The sequence below is a fragment of the Manihot esculenta genome, chromosome 13 (genome assembly GCF_001659605.2).
Source record: "Manihot esculenta cultivar AM560-2 chromosome 13, M.esculenta_v8, whole genome shotgun sequence".
NCBI classification, from domain to species: Eukaryota; Viridiplantae; Streptophyta; class Magnoliopsida; order Malpighiales; family Euphorbiaceae; genus Manihot; species Manihot esculenta.
In genome coordinates this window covers 8271258-8290593 of record NC_035173.2, presented here as the reverse complement: position 1 = coordinate 8290593, position 19336 = coordinate 8271258, and the positions used below count along the sequence as shown (strand labels likewise).

General features: G+C 29.1%; 2 protein-coding genes across 3 annotated transcripts; one reads left to right on the top strand and one right to left on the bottom strand.

Annotated features, from left to right (window-relative positions):
* The first annotated feature begins 1510 nt into the window (after window positions 1-1510).
* LOC110629005 (1-aminocyclopropane-1-carboxylate oxidase) lies at window positions 1511-3107 on the top strand. The gene is made up of 4 exons (XM_021775838.2): window positions 1511-1677; window positions 1834-2060; window positions 2172-2505; window positions 2593-3107. Exons 1-4 carry the CDS (start codon window positions 1576-1578, stop codon window positions 2884-2886), a joined length of 957 nt encoding a protein of 318 aa, XP_021631530.1. The 5' UTR covers window positions 1511-1575; the 3' UTR covers window positions 2887-3107.
* Window positions 3108-8663: 5556 nt separating this feature from the next.
* On the bottom strand, window positions 8664-14563 carry LOC110629330 (tyrosine-protein phosphatase DSP1). 2 transcript variants are annotated; one of them, XM_021776244.2, is made up of 6 exons: window positions 14168-14563; window positions 13933-14026; window positions 9770-9827; window positions 9625-9668; window positions 9400-9515; window positions 8664-9294 (listed from the first exon to the last, which is right to left on the bottom strand). In XM_021776244.2, exons 1-6 carry the CDS (start codon window positions 14416-14418, stop codon window positions 9279-9281), a joined length of 579 nt encoding a protein of 192 aa, XP_021631936.2. In that variant the 5' UTR covers window positions 14419-14563; the 3' UTR covers window positions 8664-9278. The 2 variants fall into 2 exon arrangements, with proteins under 2 accessions (XP_021631936.2, XP_021631934.2); XM_021776242.2 differs by having other exon boundaries at window positions 8664-9515.
* Window positions 14564-19336: the final 4773 nt, after the last annotated feature.

Below are 19336 nucleotides of genomic sequence, written 5' to 3'. Positions count from 1 at the left end.
TTTTAATTAATCTCACTATTTACTTTGAGTTTTCACTTTTATCTAATATCATAAATATTAATAAAAACTTAAATATGAAAAAAAATTAAAATTTTACAATTTAAAATATTATTAATAAAAAGTGAAGTTTTTCAAATATAAAAAATATATACATAATTTATAATATTGAGTATAAATATTAGTAAAATATTTTAATATATATATATTATTTATATATGATGTTTTATATAATATAAATTTATTTATAATAAATATTTATTAAATATAATATATTTAATATTACATATAATAAATATAAAATATATTTAAATTATGTGTTAAAATAGTAAATTTCTTAATATTAGGGATTAAGTAGTTATTTTTTTTATTTATTAGAGAGGAGAGATTTGTGCAGGGTGCCGTCAGGATGTCAGAGGTGCAAGAATTTGGTAGCTTCCCATATCGCTTTTAGGTTTTAAATGCATTATCGTCATTTTCTTTTCTTTTCTAATTTTTTATAAAAGAGAAAAAGAAAATAAAAATGGTGCCTGCATGGAAGGTGGTAATATAATTTTTTTTTTTTTTCTGTTTAAATGAAAATAAAGTACAAATCAAGAAAGAGCCATCAGAGTAGGCCCAGTTTGGCTACAAGTGGAAGGCAAAGCGACCTTGGCAATGGATTTGGCCGAACTTATGTCAACAGGTCCACCCTTTAACTCAAATGGTCTTTAATTTTATATATTTTAATTAATTTATTTTTAAAATTAGCATTTCAATTCAAAATCTCATCATCTAAAACTAATAATAAAATCAATTGAATTTCTTTTTTTAATGGTTAGAATTTAAATTAGGAATTATTTTAGTAAATTAAAGAATATATATAATAATTTTTGTGGTGGAAAATGAAAGAAGGTGAATAAATATTATAAACCTTTAGAGTTAGGACCATTAATGTTGTCAATTTTTCCTGGTCCAAAGATGATGACATTGTAATTTTATTTTGAAATTTTAAATAAATATCGAAAAAAAAAGCAACAAAATTTTCAATTTCCACTAAGAAAATGCATCACAATTAGGCAAGGAATAACTTTTAAGAAGAATATTCTAATATAACAAACCTGAATTTTTCATATTCTTAATTTTACTAAATTAATTATTTCATAAATTATCATTTTTTATTTATATAATAAATGGAAAATGCAAATGTTCTTTTTTTTTAAACATGGGAAAATTCATTTTTTATTTGATATTAATCTATTAAACTGGTAATTTCATGATCACTGAATGCAAGACACTTCTCATTGAAAATGGGCAGATCTATATACGGGGAAAATTTTATTGCCTGAAAAGTCGTCGGCGGTGGCCGGATAAGTAAAAGGGTAAATTAGGAATAGAAATATGAGTTGCATTTGTTTAGGTATGATGACATTTTACATAATAATATCTTATGGACCCACATACTCATTTCTCAAATTACAGCTATTTGTGTCCTCTTATGCTTATAGCCCCTATAAATATCATTCCCCAAGCTTCACTTTTGTCTCAACAATCGCAAAGCCGATTCCTTTCAAAGAGAGAGAGAGAGACAGAGAGAGAATGGAGTTTCCAATCATTAACTTTGAGAAGCTTAATGGTGAGGAGAGAGCTGCCACTATGGCTAAGATCAAAGATGCTTGTGAGAATTGGGGATTCTTTGAGGTACATATCTTCAAAAAAAATTTCATCATCCTTTTTTTTTACAAATTGGATTCAATGGGAGCTCGAATTTGTGACTTTTTAGTCTGAAAACGACTCGTTCATTGACAATGGGAGTTTAATATTTCTCGGTTTATTGTTGTTTTTTTGTTTTTAAAGCTGTTGAACCATGGAATAGAACCTGAGTTATTGGATGAAGTAGAAAGAAAGACAAAGGGTCACTATAAAAAATGCATGGAGCAGAGGTTCAAGGAAATGGTGGCAAGCAAAGGCCTTGAGGGTGTCCAAACTGAGATCAAGGACTTGGACTGGGAGAGCACCTTCTTCCTCCGCCACCTCCCTGAGTCAAACATCGCTCAAGTCCCTGATCTCGACGATGAGTACAGGTAAAAAAAAAAAAGAAAAAAAAAAAAACTCTTTTCTTTGAAAATTATTGTTAGTTTATGAAAGTTGCTTGTGGGTTTTATTTTATCATATTAAAAAGTGATTATATACAGGAAGGTGATGAAGGAATTTGCAGCAAAGTTGGAGAAACTGGCAGAGGAGCTTCTGGACCTGTTATGTGAGAATCTTGGTCTTGAGAAAGGTTACCTCAAGAAGGCCTTCTATGGGTCAAGGGGACCAACCTTTGGAACCAAGGTCAGCAACTACCCACCATGTCCCAAGCCAGATCTCATCAAGGGGCTCAGAGCCCACACAGACGCTGGTGGCATTATCTTGTTGTTTCAAGATGATAAGGTCAGTGGTCTTCAGCTTCTCAAAGATGACCAGTGGATTGATGTGCCACCTATGCGCCACTCCATTGTTGTTAACATTGGAGACCAGCTTGAGGTAATACCCATTAATTATCTTATTAATTTGATTAATCACAATTAATTTATTGCTAATTATAATACCAAAAAAAATGAAAATATATAGGTTATTACCAATGGCAAGTACAAGAGCGTTGAGCACAGAGTTGTGGCTCAGACAGATGGTACAAGGATGTCTCTAGCTTCCTTCTATAATCCTGGAAGTGATGCAGTGATCTACCCAGCTCCAGCTTTGGTGGAGAAAGAAGCAGAAGAGAAGAAGCAAGTTTACCCAAAATTTGTTTTTGAAGACTACATGAAGCTTTATATTGGGTTAAAATTCGAAGCCAAGGAGCCAAGATTTGAAGCCATGAAAGCTGTGGAAAATAATGTCAATTTGGGTCCAATTGCAACAGTTTAAGTAATTAATTATAGGTTGTTTTTAGAGGAAATTAAAGAGAGGATTGAGAGTATTTTATTTATTATAATTATTATTATTATTAGGGTGAGTTATTGAAAGAGAAAAATAAAATAAAATGAAAGAAAAGAATGGCATGTGCTTGCTTGATATAGTCTAAGTCATCAGTTTGTTCTCTGTAGAAAATTATATAATAATAAGATTTTTTTTTTTTCTAAGAAAAAGCTTTGTCTCACTGTGCAAGTTGTTAGTTCTAAGAAAAAAATTCTAAAAAGTAGGAATTAAATGATTGAAGTGTTTATTTTATAATATTAAGATTAATTAGAAAATAAATTATATTTCCTGTGTATTCTATTGTTTTTTCAATTTTTCCATAGACAAATCTTGTATCTGGCTAGAAGAAAATCTCCATAAAAAGTTTACTTTACCGAAAGTAGACCAAAATCATTCGTCACTTGCAAATATAATATTCAGATTAAAAAGTTTTAAAAAAATATAAAATTAATCTTAGCATACTAACTTATAAATTTAAACTTTTAAATCAAAGTAGTTTCTTGATAAATTTATTTATTTTAATTCTTATATATTCTGGTGATAAATAAACCAAACCTAAGTGTTCTAAGTAGCATTATAGACAATGATTGAATTTTTTTAATTGCTTTCCTAATCATATGAGGGGGTTATATGAAGATCCGTAATCAATTTTTCATTCCAATATTATATAAAACTGTCTTATTTTAAGACTAATCAATTTATCAAACAATAAATAAAAGTGTATCTTGAATTTTTTATGAATTAGGGTTTTGTTGGTGTGGATGAGAGAGAGATTCGATTTTAGATTTTCATTTTCATTATGCAATATATAATTTTGCCTCTTCTTTTATTGATTGGTGTTGTTTAGAGACTTTTTGAATTTGAATTTATTCTTTTTGTATGATTTTGATTTTTTTTTTATCATTTTGTTCCTGCTTGAGGAAAGGGCTACTGTTGGTTAAAAATGACATTTCGCGAACTGCGCTACTACCACTTTTGTTGGTCCTTGAGAGACTATAAGCTCTATCATGTCCTCTTCTTGTGAATGTGTTTGATATGCCGATACTTCAACTTCTTATCTGCCGTGGTTTTTTAGATGTTTGGTTTGATGATCGAAGGTTTTGCATGGTAGTTTTTTGTTTGTTTGTAATTTCTGACTTTACTCTTTTGGGTGTTAGGTTGTGTATATCTCTATTTTAATATTTTTTTATTTTTTATTATTTTAAACATATCGATCGGTCAAATTTTTTATACTTCTTTCTCTTTAGTTGGAGCATAAATAAAAATAGTGATGATATTGATGGTGTTAGTTATAGGCCGCATCGATCTAGAGTTGTTAGTCTATGTAGGGATATTGATGATGTTAATTATAGGCCGCACCGATTTAGAGTTTTTGATTAATGTAAGGGTTGAACTTTGAGATTAGATATATATTTCTGTTTTGAACTTAAAATTTTTTAATTGTATACTTAGCTCACTGGACTAATAAAATTTGCATTTTAAAATAAAAACTTTCTATAATCATTCAAATCTTAGAATATTATAGTAAGAGTGTATTTTAATTATTATTAATTACTAGACATATTCAATACGTCTTATTTGGTTGAGTTAGTAGACTAAAAAAGCTGAAACTTTTAAGAAATGCATAAAACCCTTATTTATTTTATATTTTCAAATTAATTTTTAAGAAGTAAAACCATTTTTCTCTTATCTCAAAAAAAAAAATTTACCTAATAGCGACTTAATTAGTAATATAATTTGTAAATTTTATTCTTTAATTTATTAAATTTTAAATATTATTCTTTTTATAAGTACAAAATAAATTTACTGAGAAATTTATTTTTATATTCAATACAATATAATTAATCATTTATTTTAATATTAAATTTATTTATAATAGTAAGAAATAAATTAAATTTATTTATAATAGTAAGAAGTGGTCATTATTACAATGATCAGTGATGGTAATAATGGTAATGGTGGCGGCTGCGGTGGTGACAGCGGCGATGGACGATAGCCATTAGAGTCTCTAACAGTAGTGATGGCAATTTCTAAGAGACATTCATTATCTCTTTCCTAACTGAGTAATCACTGCCACAAAAATTTTAAATATATTTTAATTAATTAATTAATTAAATATAAATGAGTAATTCTAAAGAAAATTGCAATTTTTTAAAAATTAAATTGATACATCTAAAGAAAACATCACACAAAATCTGAGCCACAAGTTTTGTAAGGTGCTGCGTAGGAGACAATTGAATAGGCAAGACATCAAGATTTAAATTATTTGTTTAAACAATCATTTGATATGGTGGGTGTTGCAGATGAATTGACACTTGGCATAATCATTGGCTTTAAGAGTGAGTGTGTGTGTGTATGTGAATATACTGAGCTTCACCAATACATAGAGAGGGGTGGGATATTAGGTTGCATTGCACCATCTCATAATGAATTAGTAGATTCTAATAATTAATTTTTTATTAAAATAACACAAAATCAAAATATTATATATTTTCTATGTTTAATTATTTATAATAATTTATAATTATATCCGACATTTTAAATGTTAGATATAATTATTGATAAAATAATTAAATTGAATTTGTATAAATGAATGGTAAATTATAATATAGTTTTTAAAATTTTATTTTAATAATAAAATAATTTTTAAATATATATTTTTATTATAACAATATCAATTTTTATTAATCTTATTATTCATTGGAAATAGAAAATATTAATAAAAACTTAAAATATAAAAAAGAATTATAATTTAAAATATATAATATTTTATTTTATTTAAAATATTATTTATAGAAAGTAAAGTTTTTCAAATATAAAAAATATACACATAAGTCAGTGAAATATTTATATATATGTTATTCATATGTGATGTTTTATATAATAAAAATTTATTTATAATAAATATTTATTCAATATAATATATTTAATATTATATATAATAAATACAAATTATGTTTATTTTCAATACAAAATTTAAATTAATGAATTATATATTTTATTAATAACATAAATTTTAAGAATTATATTATAATTTATCATTAATTTTTCATATTCAATTTAATTTTTTTGTAATTATGGTAAATTGGAAAGGTTTGATGTTATACTTTCAAATTTAAAGAATTGAATATAAATATGAATAAATGTAAATATTTAAATTTTTTTATCCAATCCTACTTCTTTTTATTATTTGGAGTACAATCATCTCCTTTTTGAGAATAATCGTCCCCTCCCCTACCTGATATTATATTTCAATTAAATCTGTAAAAAAGTTTTATAATTTACTATTTCACAAAAATGGTATATTTTTGCATAATATCATCGTAGAAGTTGTTAAATTACGTTAAATAATTAAATTTTTTGCAATACTTTAAAATGTGATATAAAATTTACAAATTTATTTAATAAATTTAAATGAATACATGACAATATTTTATTTAGGATTAATCTAATTTAATATTTCCTAATATTTATAATAAACCTATGTATTTTTTAATTTACCTAAATAAATATTATTTTATTATTAAATTTGTAACTTTTTTTTTAATTTGCTACTTTCACCATAAAAAAAAGGCATATTACCAGCGATGCCTTTAGCGACAAAAATTATTTCCATCAAAAATAAATATTAGCAATGGAATCAGCAACGACTTAACAATGATATATTTTCGATAGATTTTTAAAAAATTAGCTTTCGTTGCTAACTCGTCAAAAAAGTTAAAGAATACATAAACAAAAAGAACCCTAACACATCTCTTTCATTTTTAAAATTTTCAGCCGCACTCGCTTTCCTCTCCTCTCCTCTCCCAAGCTTCTGTCGTTGGATATTATCATTGCAACTGCTGGCCGCTGCAATGTTGCTACTGTTGGATGTTGCGATGCTATTAGATGTTGTTGATCGATACTGCCGCTGCTATGTCAAGAGCATAGAGTTTTCAGGGATTAAAACTGTAATTTTTCAACATTAGAGTTTTGGAAAAAAATATTATGATAAATTAGTAGGAAATTAAGGATCGGGACAATTTGTTGTAATTCATTTTTATGTATTTATTAGGGTGGTGTCACTTCAAACATATTAATGTCTCCTCTTACCACAATTCATTTTATTCCTAAAACTCTTTAGGGGAAGTGACTAGTTGACCACTAGCAAGAACTGTGCCCAGTTGGCTACTATAGGCCTATGGAGTTTCTGAGTTGTACTTTTATTCCTTATAGACCGTCCTCCTGTCTACGAGGGAGGTAAATTATTGTAACGATTATGTTGATGATAATATAAGTATTATTTTGCCCCTAGAATAAAATAAGTAGCATGTTCATGAATTCTTTTGTTCACTTCTTTTATTTGGTATCAAGTGTCACGGGCTCATATTTTGGCACTCATTTGGGATCGTGTGACACTTGATTTGAACGTTTTCAAGCCAAGTCAGTTTTAAAAATCGCTCGATACTAGGGTATATCATTTGAGACATGTTGATGTCTCCTCCTGCCATAAATCTATTTGTTTCTAAGACCTAATTGGCTACCAGCAAGAGTTTGGTCCAGTTCACTACCGTAGGCATACGGAGTTTTTGAGTTGTCCTTCACTCCTTGTAGACCATTCCACGGCCTACAAGAGAGATAAGGATTATTGTAATGATTGTGTGGATGATAATGTATAGTTATTATTTTGTCCATAGAATAAAATAAGTATCATGTTCATGAATTCTCAAATCCAATTGTTTCTCTGAAACCTCTTATGAGGTTTATGAGTATATGTTGCTTGTTAATTTCGTTATTTGCTAATATAATCTCAGCTAACATGATTGCTTATTATTACATATTACTAAGTGATTTTTCAGGCCGACTTAATTTGAAAAAAATTCAAATCAAGTGCGGCATAATTTCAAATAAGTGCTAAAATCTCAAGCCGTGACACTATGACACTGCCACTGCCGCTGTTGGATGGCCGCTGTTGGATGCTCCCCTCCACAACGCGACGCCGCGTTTGTCACCGTGGATATAGATATATATGTTTGTGGAAAATCTTTGATGTTTTGAGTGGGAGGCTCAAATTTTTATGTTGGCTATCGAGTTTTTATTGTAAAATGTGGTGCTCATTGATTTAATGATGTGGGGAAGGAATAGTGATCTTAGGAAGAGTTTGAGATAAGGATAAAACTACATTCTGCCAAATTAAGATGCTATTCATTTAGGACATCTTCCTCAATTAAGAAACAAATGAGTTTTAGATTAGTGGTACTGGAGTTATCTTGAAGGCTATAAGTTCTTGGTTTGAGAACCAGTCAGATCAAAATAAACTTAAAAAAAAAAAAAAAAGCTTCTATGGGTTACTAATAATACATTAACTGGTTTAGTTTTAAATTTCTTCAGCTGTACTCATTTGCTCGAGTATTGTTATTTGACACAGAATAAGCCTTGTAATTCCATTTACTCTATTTATTACATGATGGTGAATTTGTATTTGTTGTGCTATGATTTCTGATATCAGCTAGCTAACGGTTGGAACTTCTTCTAGAAGATCTTTCCTGTGAACATGATCCATGGGATTACTATAAAACAACAGAGCAATTATTAGAACCATTGCTTTTATGTTACGAGTCTCTAATAATATTTTAAGCATTCTTTATATGTATGAACATAAATTATAATGATTATAAATAATATTTGATTTATATTGAATATATTTTTTAGTTATAAATTATTTAATTATATAAAAAATGTTCAAATAAAAATAAAAAATTATTTTATTGATAATAATAAATATTATTGAAAATATAAAGTAGCTTTTCGATAAACCTCCGATGATGTCAAAGAAGAAGTACTGATGAAACCTTAGCCTCAAGCTTGGTTACAAAGAACCCACAATCCAGTTTCTGCCAAGTTGAATTTCAAGAGCATCATTGTTTGATTTCCCAGCCAAGCGTGCAATTAAGGCAACCTCTAATGGCGATTTATCAACAACTTGACAGCACTGAACACTGTAGCTTCCCAAAGAATGCCTGGAACACGTGCCTTTCAGAAAGTTCCCATAAGTTAATCATCTACCAGCATCCACCTAGTTTTTCATGCAACCTAATTGCTTCAAGATTTCTTTGATTACTTGTCATAATGCACAAAAAAGTCCTTGTAATAGCTGGCCAGAGCAGCTATGGAATAAAAGAGAAGCAAGTCATCTTGAAACAATTAATTATAATTTTGACGAAGAAATCAGGAATGATCTACAACACTAGTTGCATGCGTAGGACATGCCAATTTTTTTAGAAAAAGAAGTATTCCTTTTTGCCGCAGTAATGCAATCCAGGAACTCATCCACCTTTTCCTATTTATTCTGAAGCAGTACCTTAAGATTCCCTTTCACTAACAAAGAAAACCAAAAGCCATTTAGTCTGTGTTTATCTCTACCAGCATGAAAATGACATTGGGATATGCTTTAAGGTAGAAACTTCAAATAACTCTATGAACCTTTGATCTGAAACCCTAGCCTTAGCAGCTGCAAACCTCTGGTACTCGTTGAAGATGGATGATAAGCACCACTTTTGCGATTTTCTCAAGCAACCCACAACAACCCCAGTTCGATGCTGGAGAAAAAACAAAAACAAAAACAAGTGTCATCATATAACTGGGGAGGTGTTGAACTAGAATCAGCCGATCAGTTGATGAACTCTAAGAAACCAATGACACACATACCTTCCCTCGTTTGCAATGTATCAAAACTGGGTGATTCCTCACATCTACATTACAAATAATTAAGAATGAGCACGTGAAATTCTCTCTAAATAGCAACTTAAACTTAGCTAGAATAGAGTAAGACAATCTTATGCACTCGTATTACCAAGGACAACTTTTAGTGCTTCACGAATGGTATCCTCGGGGATGTTTACAAAAGGCTCCTGGATATATAAATAATTAAACTATCAGTTGGAAACTGTTGAAAATTTTCCAAAAATCATTAAAATCGAAACATTAAATATAATGACCTTTCAAATATTAATATTCTACTCTCAATATAATCAAAATATCGAAACTATGGCTATCCCAAATAAATCTTCCAGAATTACATATTTGAAACAAATCTTCTAGTATTACATATTTGAAAGTAACATGCAAATGATGCAAAATTATCTCATCAATATTCATGCTCCCATCAACTTATTGTCTATATATATTATTCAGCCAAGTGTATGTCCAACAAACCTTGTCATTGTTTTTGTCTCACATTAGCCAGCTCAATAGCATGCTGATATTAATAAATTGAAGCTTGGCATAGCCTTATGCTTATTGCTTACTCCATCTATAACTGTCTCCATATATACTGCAGTATAATCATTCTAATAAAAATTCTTGCTACAGTTGCTCTCGGCCAAGTCAATTATGATGCCTACTACACCATCTCCAGCTGTCTTACGAATACTCTCTGTCCTCCCCCAAGACATCTATCTACTGGCACAATTGGGTTATATCAATTTACTCAAAATTATGCTTAAGACGACTTTTACCCAGGTTGAAAGTTGCCTCAAGCAGTAATAGAGCTTAAGCAATATTCACTCGTCTGTCCACTTGATCATATATTATTATTCATCGCCAGTTGAGTGGCCATTTGTTTTGGTCCTAGTTGGACAGCATATGGGACTTAAAATCCCACATTAAAAGTATGGTATTTTAATAGGAGTTTTAAATGGACTTGGACTCTCCCACATAAATAGATAGCTTCCGAAGGTGGCTCTCCAAAGTCCAAAACAGTTGATATCAGCGCTGATCCATGAGTGTGAGGCTACAGCCCAGATTAAAATTACTGGCCGCTTTGTGAGACTCAAAAAGGGGTACCCTGCAAACCGGATTAAAATACTGGTAGAATCACGAAAAAAATAACTCAAAACATGTCCAGTGTCGGTAGGAGTACGAGATGCAAAGGACATCAGGCCGTGTATAACGACGGGGAACATTATAATTCTAGTTGTGCAAGGTCTTCACATAGTACGAGATTCCAATGTAGGGTTTAAATGGACTTGGTCTCTCCCACCTCAATAGCTAGCTTTTGAGATGTTCTCCTAAGTCCATGATAACATTATTCATATAATCTATTCTCCTGCAACTACTTGATTACAATATATATCCACCAGTACATCGTGGGAAGCAAGGGTAAAAGTCAGAATGACCGCATACTTGGTAGACTTTGACAATGTGTCTATGACAATTGCTGAGCATTTGACTGGGACTTGAGGACTAAAAAGCAGTTAACGGCTAACTGCATTAAATGTTGAATGTGAACTCTCGTTAGAGTTGAGCTATTCTTTGTGATTGGATAATAAAAATGCAGGTTAAAGCTAAGACATGTCCTTGGCACATAAGGTATACCAACCAAGCAAGGAGCAAATTAGCAAATTCATGATAGCACTTAAATTTCCACCTAAGCATAAAATGAAAAGTGTAAAGTTAAAACTAATAAAAAGATACAGAGAAAAAAACAAACGAGTATATGTGATGAAGAAAAAACAAGGAATAACTAGAATTCTTGAAGACAAAGGAGATGAAAAAATTATAGCGAGCATTCAAGTTTCATTAATAGCATCATAGGAAAGTAAAAGACAACTTAAATAGCAAATGCAATGAAAAGGACACAAATAGAAACAGCAGTTAAAATGAGGCAATTAAACTAAATTGTACATAACAATCCCATGTGAGTGCATTAAGAGAACATGGAGCAAACAAAAAATTACAATTTCTCATTTCATAAGAATATCCTTTTAGGCATAGAGGACCCTGCATGACTTTGTAAATGAGTACAAATGCTAAGCATTTTTCCCCCTTTCTAAAATCACAAACTTCACAAGTGAAAACTATATTTTTCTAATTTTCCACTTTAAGTGATGATAAATCCACACTAATCTACATGGACGTTCAATAGTTCAGTTTTCTTCCGGCTATAGAACTACATAATTCCATCAGAATCAACTACTGAAGTACAAAGTTATGTTGACATGAAAGTTGTGCCATTTAATGAGTTGGCTAAGCTAGTGTTACAGATAAACCTACTAACTCAACTAATCTAGCTATTTCAACTGGAGAAATGAATCTAACTATTTAGTGTAAAAAAGGAAAATATTAGATCGTGCATTTAATTTTCCAATCTGAAAGCAAGATGACTTAAATCGGGAGGCATATAATATGAAAGGTGATAGAACTTTGAAGACTTTTCCTATCAACTGATGAAACTGTCATCCTTTTTACCAGACACCAGATGAAAACACACAATGTATAGATGGTCATTTCTTATTGCATATCCAGTTCAGGTAGACACAAACTATAATCTGTTGCAAACAAAATTGCAAATCTAGTAAAAAGTAAGGCCAACAGTCGACTGAAAGGACATTGTACATTTATGCAGAGTACGAGCTATGAGCAAAAGCATCATAATAATAAACCTAGATCTAGCTAGATAAAATTCTGTAAATGGTTTGGATTTAACCTATTCAAACATTTTCCAAGACAATTGTCATGATTTTTGGTTTCTGTGACAAGACAACATCTCCATTTCTGGGTCCTGGATGTGGGTACTTAATTTTCATTTGTCTCAACCTTAAATACCTAGATTGTTAAGAGACTAACTTGTGCCTTGTCCTAGTAATAAAGTTAAGTTTTACTAAATGTAAGTGCTAGAGATTTAAATCTAACTAATAATAATTTTCACCTTACAAGATTGCAGGGGAAAAAAAGAAAAAATATATATTGTTAGGGCACTCAAATTGAAAGAAATCAAGAGCAAGTGCCAAAACGAGTTAGTGGAATGCTTCAAGATTTTTTCCAAGTTCAATGCAAGTGAACTAGAGTCACAAACAAGAAACGAAAAAAACCTTTGGCAATTCGATTAAAAACTAAACTTGGTTTAAAGAAATGAAAAGAGAAGAAAAAAACACAAGTTTTCTTTTTTAAGTTTAAATTTCAAATATCAAGACAAATAAATAAAAAGAAACTATAACGGACAATAAGCATATATTTTACAAAAGAAATCCCACACAATTTACTTATGGGCATCCACCGGATTTCGACAATTCCATTGCATGTTTTTAATTAGATAATACAGACATCAAAAACTAAAACAAAGAACCAAATTTGAGAATATTATTGAGGAAAGAAACAACTTCACATGTCAGGTGTCTCAAAAGTATTCTATCTGTCATGTTTTATCTCTTTTTTTCCCCTTTCGCCCACTACCATGGTTTCTGATTATGAATGCTTAGTATATGGCGCTTTTTCTGAGATGCTTACCACTTGTATCCAACAAGGAAAAGTGAGAGGAAAAGAAAAAGATGTATAAAGAAAGATTACAGTACAAGTAAGAAACGAAAACTGCATATGCGAAACTGAGGTGCACGAAGAAGCCAGTATTAGCAGCAAAACCCACAACGAGAAAGAAGGGAGAAAGAAAAACAACAGCGATAAAGAAGAAGGTAGGATAATAAAATCTTGCGCCTGAATTGAAGAGCACTGATGAGTATTGAAGAATGCAATACGGTAGGTCACAAACATTCACATAGTCATGATGAGTATTGTAATCTTTTTTTTTTTTTTTTGAATGGGAGTATTGTAATCTTTTTAACTATGAAAAATAAGAAAATAATAATAAGTACGAAAACTTTAAAATAACAATAATGCACATGACATCATCAAAACCTTTGTTTGACAAATTCTATGGCCCCCGCAATAAATCAGATAGGCTTTTCTTAGCATCCAAAAAATAAAAGAAAAAGAAAAACCCCTTAAAGCTCCAAGGGATAAAAGAACGAAAAATAGATTAATTATTTCATAGCTCCTAAGAGCTCAAAGGAGCTAATCAATTTGCCTTTTGATATATTATTAATTAAAAAACTTTGAGATAGGCTCATTACGTGAACTCAAAAGCCACTACTACTTTCAGATTCAAAGTGAATAAGCATACAACGAAGTAGCCGGGCAAAAACGAAAATTCAGCAAAAAGAAAGAAGTAAGCTAGCTGACCTTATAACCTTCGATCCCTAACTGAAAAAGCCTAATTCCATTGGCCATAAGGAAATCAGTGTTTGCCTCCGGATATGGCTCAGGGCACAGACATCTACACCACCGTAACCAAAAACCTAAAATTCATGAATCTGCATAATCCATACTTACAGCTATATATGCTTTTATTCAGATGCATGAAGCACAGCCAAAGTAACAATAACAATGATATTTAAAAAAGAAAAAAAAGGCTTACATGATGGAGCGAAGTCCAAGGGTCTGAAGGAAGGAGAAGTTAGCAGAGTCTGGAAAGCCGGACCTGAAGATGCCATTATCAACCATGGCGAAATTTAAAGGTGGAGTAAAAGTGAGGTCATCTCCGACGATGGGAGATGGCAAAACGGTAGGAGACGGCGGAGAGAGATCGCGATGGTCGACAAGCGCCACTTCGATGGTCTTGCACATCTCACCTTCGGAAGTGGCGGTGGTATTATGGTCTAGTTTCATGAGAGAATTTTTTTTAGAGAAGAAAGGGGTTGGGAATCACGAGGGATGTTCTGTTGCGGCTTTTAGCTTTTTGACAGTTAAAAGCAAAGAAAAAGCCTGGGGCTCTTAAAACCTGGTGGCGCCGGTGGTTACTTATGTGGTGGTCCTGGCCTTCCCTATTTATAGACACATTTTGGACAGGGGAGACGGCGTGGAATACACTACTCGCTAGTGCGTGTGCGGGTCTCTTTGGACCTTTTCTTTAATTAAAAATTGTCAAAATATTTATAAAAAAAAAATAGTAGAGAGTTGGAGTGCCCTTAGGGGAGAATAAAGAAGGAGACGAGCTTTTGAAGTATTGAAGAGCAAAAAACTTCGTTATTATTATCTTTTTATTTTTTTAATTATTTTAAAATTATTAATTATTTTATAAATTATAATAATATATAAATTAACTAATATTATTTTATTTTATTTTTAAAAAATCTCTTAATATTTAATATATTTAAAATAAATATAATTATAAAATTCAGTAAAGGAGTTGGGCCAATTGCACACGCGTGTTTATACGCGTGTGGCCTTTCTCGATGGTACAAATCGAAGAGATATTTTCAGTTTTCACCACCTATCCTGTTAAATATTTACTAATTATATATGACAAAAAATTTATAGATGAATGGTGGCATTTAAGTAATTTTTCGGTATGTCTTCATAATATTATCTTTTTGAATTCTTTTAAATAATATATTTATTATAAAAATATGTAGAGTAAAAATGGATCAATTTAGTTTTTTAATTAATATCCAATAAAAATATATAAAAGAAATTAATAATATTCAAATAAATTATCCCTAGTTAAGACAGAATTGATTAGGATGTCATTTTTAAAAAATCATGAAATATTGAAATGTGTATATATTTGGTTAATAAATAAAATATAATTAAATATAAAATACATAAATTAAACCTATATTAATAAATTTTAAATTAAATTACTGCGTGGATAAACTATATTCATTTTGGCGCGTTAACAAAGCCTACTCCCGATCCCCCTAAAACGAGCGTGTTGGGCTTTTGTACCATTCCCAACAGGGGAAGACTATTATGGCCACTACACCATCACACACTATGCACACTCAACGCAAAATATCGTGGAGTAGATCCCGTGATGACAAGGGCTCCGATTTCTAATGCGCCAGAGAGACTGACCCGAAATCAATCAAGCAGTGAGCGGGCAGTCGCATGATCAATTAAGAAACTCTGACTACTCGTGCGTTTAAAGGGTTCTGTTTTTTTTTTGGGGGGGGAGAGTAGATTCTGAAGAATATGCGGGGAGAGAGTGATAGAAGGAAGTGGGCAAGTGGAAGCGAAGCCCGTGCGCCACGTCCTTCTTTATTGTCACTTTCTTGGGAAAATCCAAAGCTCTCTCTGACAAGTGTACTTTTTTAATGAAAAGAAGTTGAACGCATTTCTCCTTTTTGTCAGTAAAATTCCAAAAATTACCGTGTGTTTTTTATCTGCACTGAAAATAAATTTTTTAAGAATACAATAATTCTTTTTAGATTTTACCAATGCGCCTCGCTCTATTTATCTTTTACAAAATTAACCAACGATAAAATTATAATGTATCGAATTCAAATTTTAATTAAAAATTAATTATATAAAAAGATCAACTTTAATTATTTTTCTATGATTTTATTTAATTATATAATTATAAACTCTCAAATTTAAGTTCTTGAAAGCCAACAGTATAAAGAAATTAGATTTTAATTGATATATTTTTTTAATCAAATTTTAATTGATATTTTTATAAAAATAATTGTATTGTATGTATGAGCTAAAGGTTTAACATTATTATTATATTTTGGCAAATTTATTTTTATCCAAATACTTTTTTTTTTAATTAATGATTTCTAAATTAAAAGATATTTGAGTCCTAAATTATATTTTCTTTAACAAGTTTAAATTTAAATTTTTAATAAGATTAATTTTTTTTCTTAAAATAAAAATCAAAAATTAAAATAATAAAATCTGAAAATTCTCATATTTATTTAAATACACTTATTATCATACTCAATCTGTGATTGTTTAATAAAATTAATCAAGTACGACTTTTTAAAGAAAATATCAAATATTTTTCATTTTATTAATTTTTTTCTTGTCAAAGTTCAACTTATTAATTAAAAAATATAATAATTAATTGAAATATAAAAATAATAATTAATACAATAAATATTTTTCCATCTAATAAAATGAAATTTATCTATACAATATCTTTAAAAAAAAACAATTATCGCTGATATTTCTCACGCTAAATTTACCGAAGCTACAAAATCAAACTATTAGCAGTCAAATTATTTATACAGCAAACAGATTTTTTTTTTAATGTTATTTTCGCCGTTGCTGACATTTTTACTCGTTCGAATCACATAAATTATTAATTTTTATCTTTTATTTGAATTTTTTATAACCTAAATTGTTAACATTTTAAATCATAACTATTTTTTAATGAGGATGATAATTTTAATATTGTTATCTTCGATTATAAACACTATAATAAATTTTGAGAATATAAACATAGTATTTTAACATAAACATAGGATTATCAAAATGGAAGAAATCAATCGATATAATCGAATCGACAAAAATTATGAAATGGAAGCAAAAAATTTTATAAATAAGAGATTATGTTGATTTTCTTATTTCGATTTTACTTGAGTTATCTTTTTCGATGAGTTTATGTTTGTTTTAGTAGTTGTTGAAATCGAAAAAATAAGAGATTTGGTTCATGCATAATGAGAATGATCATGATTGTGATATGGAATTGCACTTAATTTATAATAATAATTAGAGGTTAGTGAGTCATTTAGAATCTTAAACAAAGTAAGATGCTGTCGATTCATGCTAATTTTAGAATTATAAATTGAATTAAATTAAAAAGACAGATCTTAAATGTCGTTCCACGACCACGAAAATATATATAAAAAAATAGTAAAAGGTGACAAGTTGTCCATTTTCTCGTAACGTCATACATTAGGTTATCCATCCTATAATTCAATCCTTTTCCATGAAAAGATTCCGTCTAAACTTTGTCCAACCGCTAAAATAATTTGTCAATCTTTTCATTTTTCTCTGTTTTTTTTTTTTGACTTTCATTATTATTTTATTAATGTAGTTTAATAAATCTATTTACTTGATTCATTAATTTTTTTCAAAAGCACGTTAGTTTGTTTATGTCTTTTCAAAATATTAATTATTATCCACCTAGAAAATTATATTTTATTATTTAAAAATTTAATATTTTAATATAATGTGATCTATTTAGTCTTTAATATAAAATTACAACACTAAAATGATAGGTTAATTCTTCTAAAATATTTCAATTTATAATAAGTATTATAAAAAAAGAGAAAATTACATTTTAGTCTCTGAGATTTAACGTAATTAATACTTCTGTCCCTCTATTTTGGAGATCCAACACTTAAATCCCTCACTTTCTTTTCTGTCCAACTTCGTAGTCCTTCCGTAAAAAATAGCCATTTGGGACACGTGAATTGATAAAATTAACTCTCACTAAAAATTCCGCTATTTCAAAATCACAAAACCCAAATTCAAATGCTTCTTTTTCTTTTTCTTCTCCAAATGCTTCTTTTTCTCCAAATGCTTCTTCGGTTTAAATTGACGGAATGACTACGAATTTGGACGGAAGAAAAAGTGGGGGACTTAAATGTTGGGTCGCCAAAATAGAGAGACAGAAGTGTTAATTACGTTAAACTTCAGAGACTAAGAAGTAATTTTCTCTAAATAAAATTATAAACTTTATTTTCTTAATAATTTTTTTTAAAATATTTATTTTATAAGTTAAAATATAAAAATTACCTAATAAATTTTATTATACTATGAAACTAAATAATTAATTTTCTTTGAAAAAAAAGAAGCAATTATTGGATTGCAGCACACGTTACTGTGTAGGAAAATTAATCAAAACAAGTGGAGATGGCGTGTTAGGACAAGCTGGTGCATGTCTCTACTCCAACGACAATTAATATTTATCCTTTGCAAGTCAATTTTTGAGTTTTTCAAATCATATGAAACACAAAGTCCACATTATTGACCTTAACCCAATTTTTTTAGGTTTAATTAATTATTATTTAACATTCCTAATTTTTGAAATTAATTTCCATAAATATTTTAATTCAATATATTAATTATGAAAATTTTGAGTCTAAAATTGACCTCATATTTTAAATTGCAGATTATAGGTAGCCAATAAAAAAACAATTATAATTATATTTTTGATAAAAAAATTATATATATTATTGATAAATTATTCAATATTTTTAAATCTAAAATATAAAATAAATAAATGATAAAACTATCTCGTGAGTTTAATCCAATAATAAATATTAGAGTAAATATAAAAATTCTCAAATTCAACTCCTTTAAATCTCGTTTTCGTTCTTTTTTGTAACTTTGGTTTAAAAAATAAATAATAAGTATTCATAATTCATTTAAGAATATTAAAATAACTTTATTTATTTTAGGAAATTTTTATCATATATATTAATTAAAAACAATTAGGTTTAAAAATTAGATATCTAATTTTCATTAGGAAACCTAAATTAAAAGGTTAAAAATTAAGTAAAAATAGTACGAATTAATCCTAATTAAAACGTTAAAATTTAAATAAAATCTAAGTAAAAATAGTACCAAAATTGGAAATTTCATATAAATTCATAAAAGATTACAAATTAACAATTAGGTTTAAGAAAATTCATAAATAGGGTTATGAATTTCAAAAATTCATAAATCGATCCATTAAAAAAATCAGATATATGAAATTAACTTGCATAACCTATAGAGTTCATGTAATTAGGTTTACTAATTATATAATTAAGATATACGATTTCGTGTGAAAATGGTTCATTTAAAAAAAATT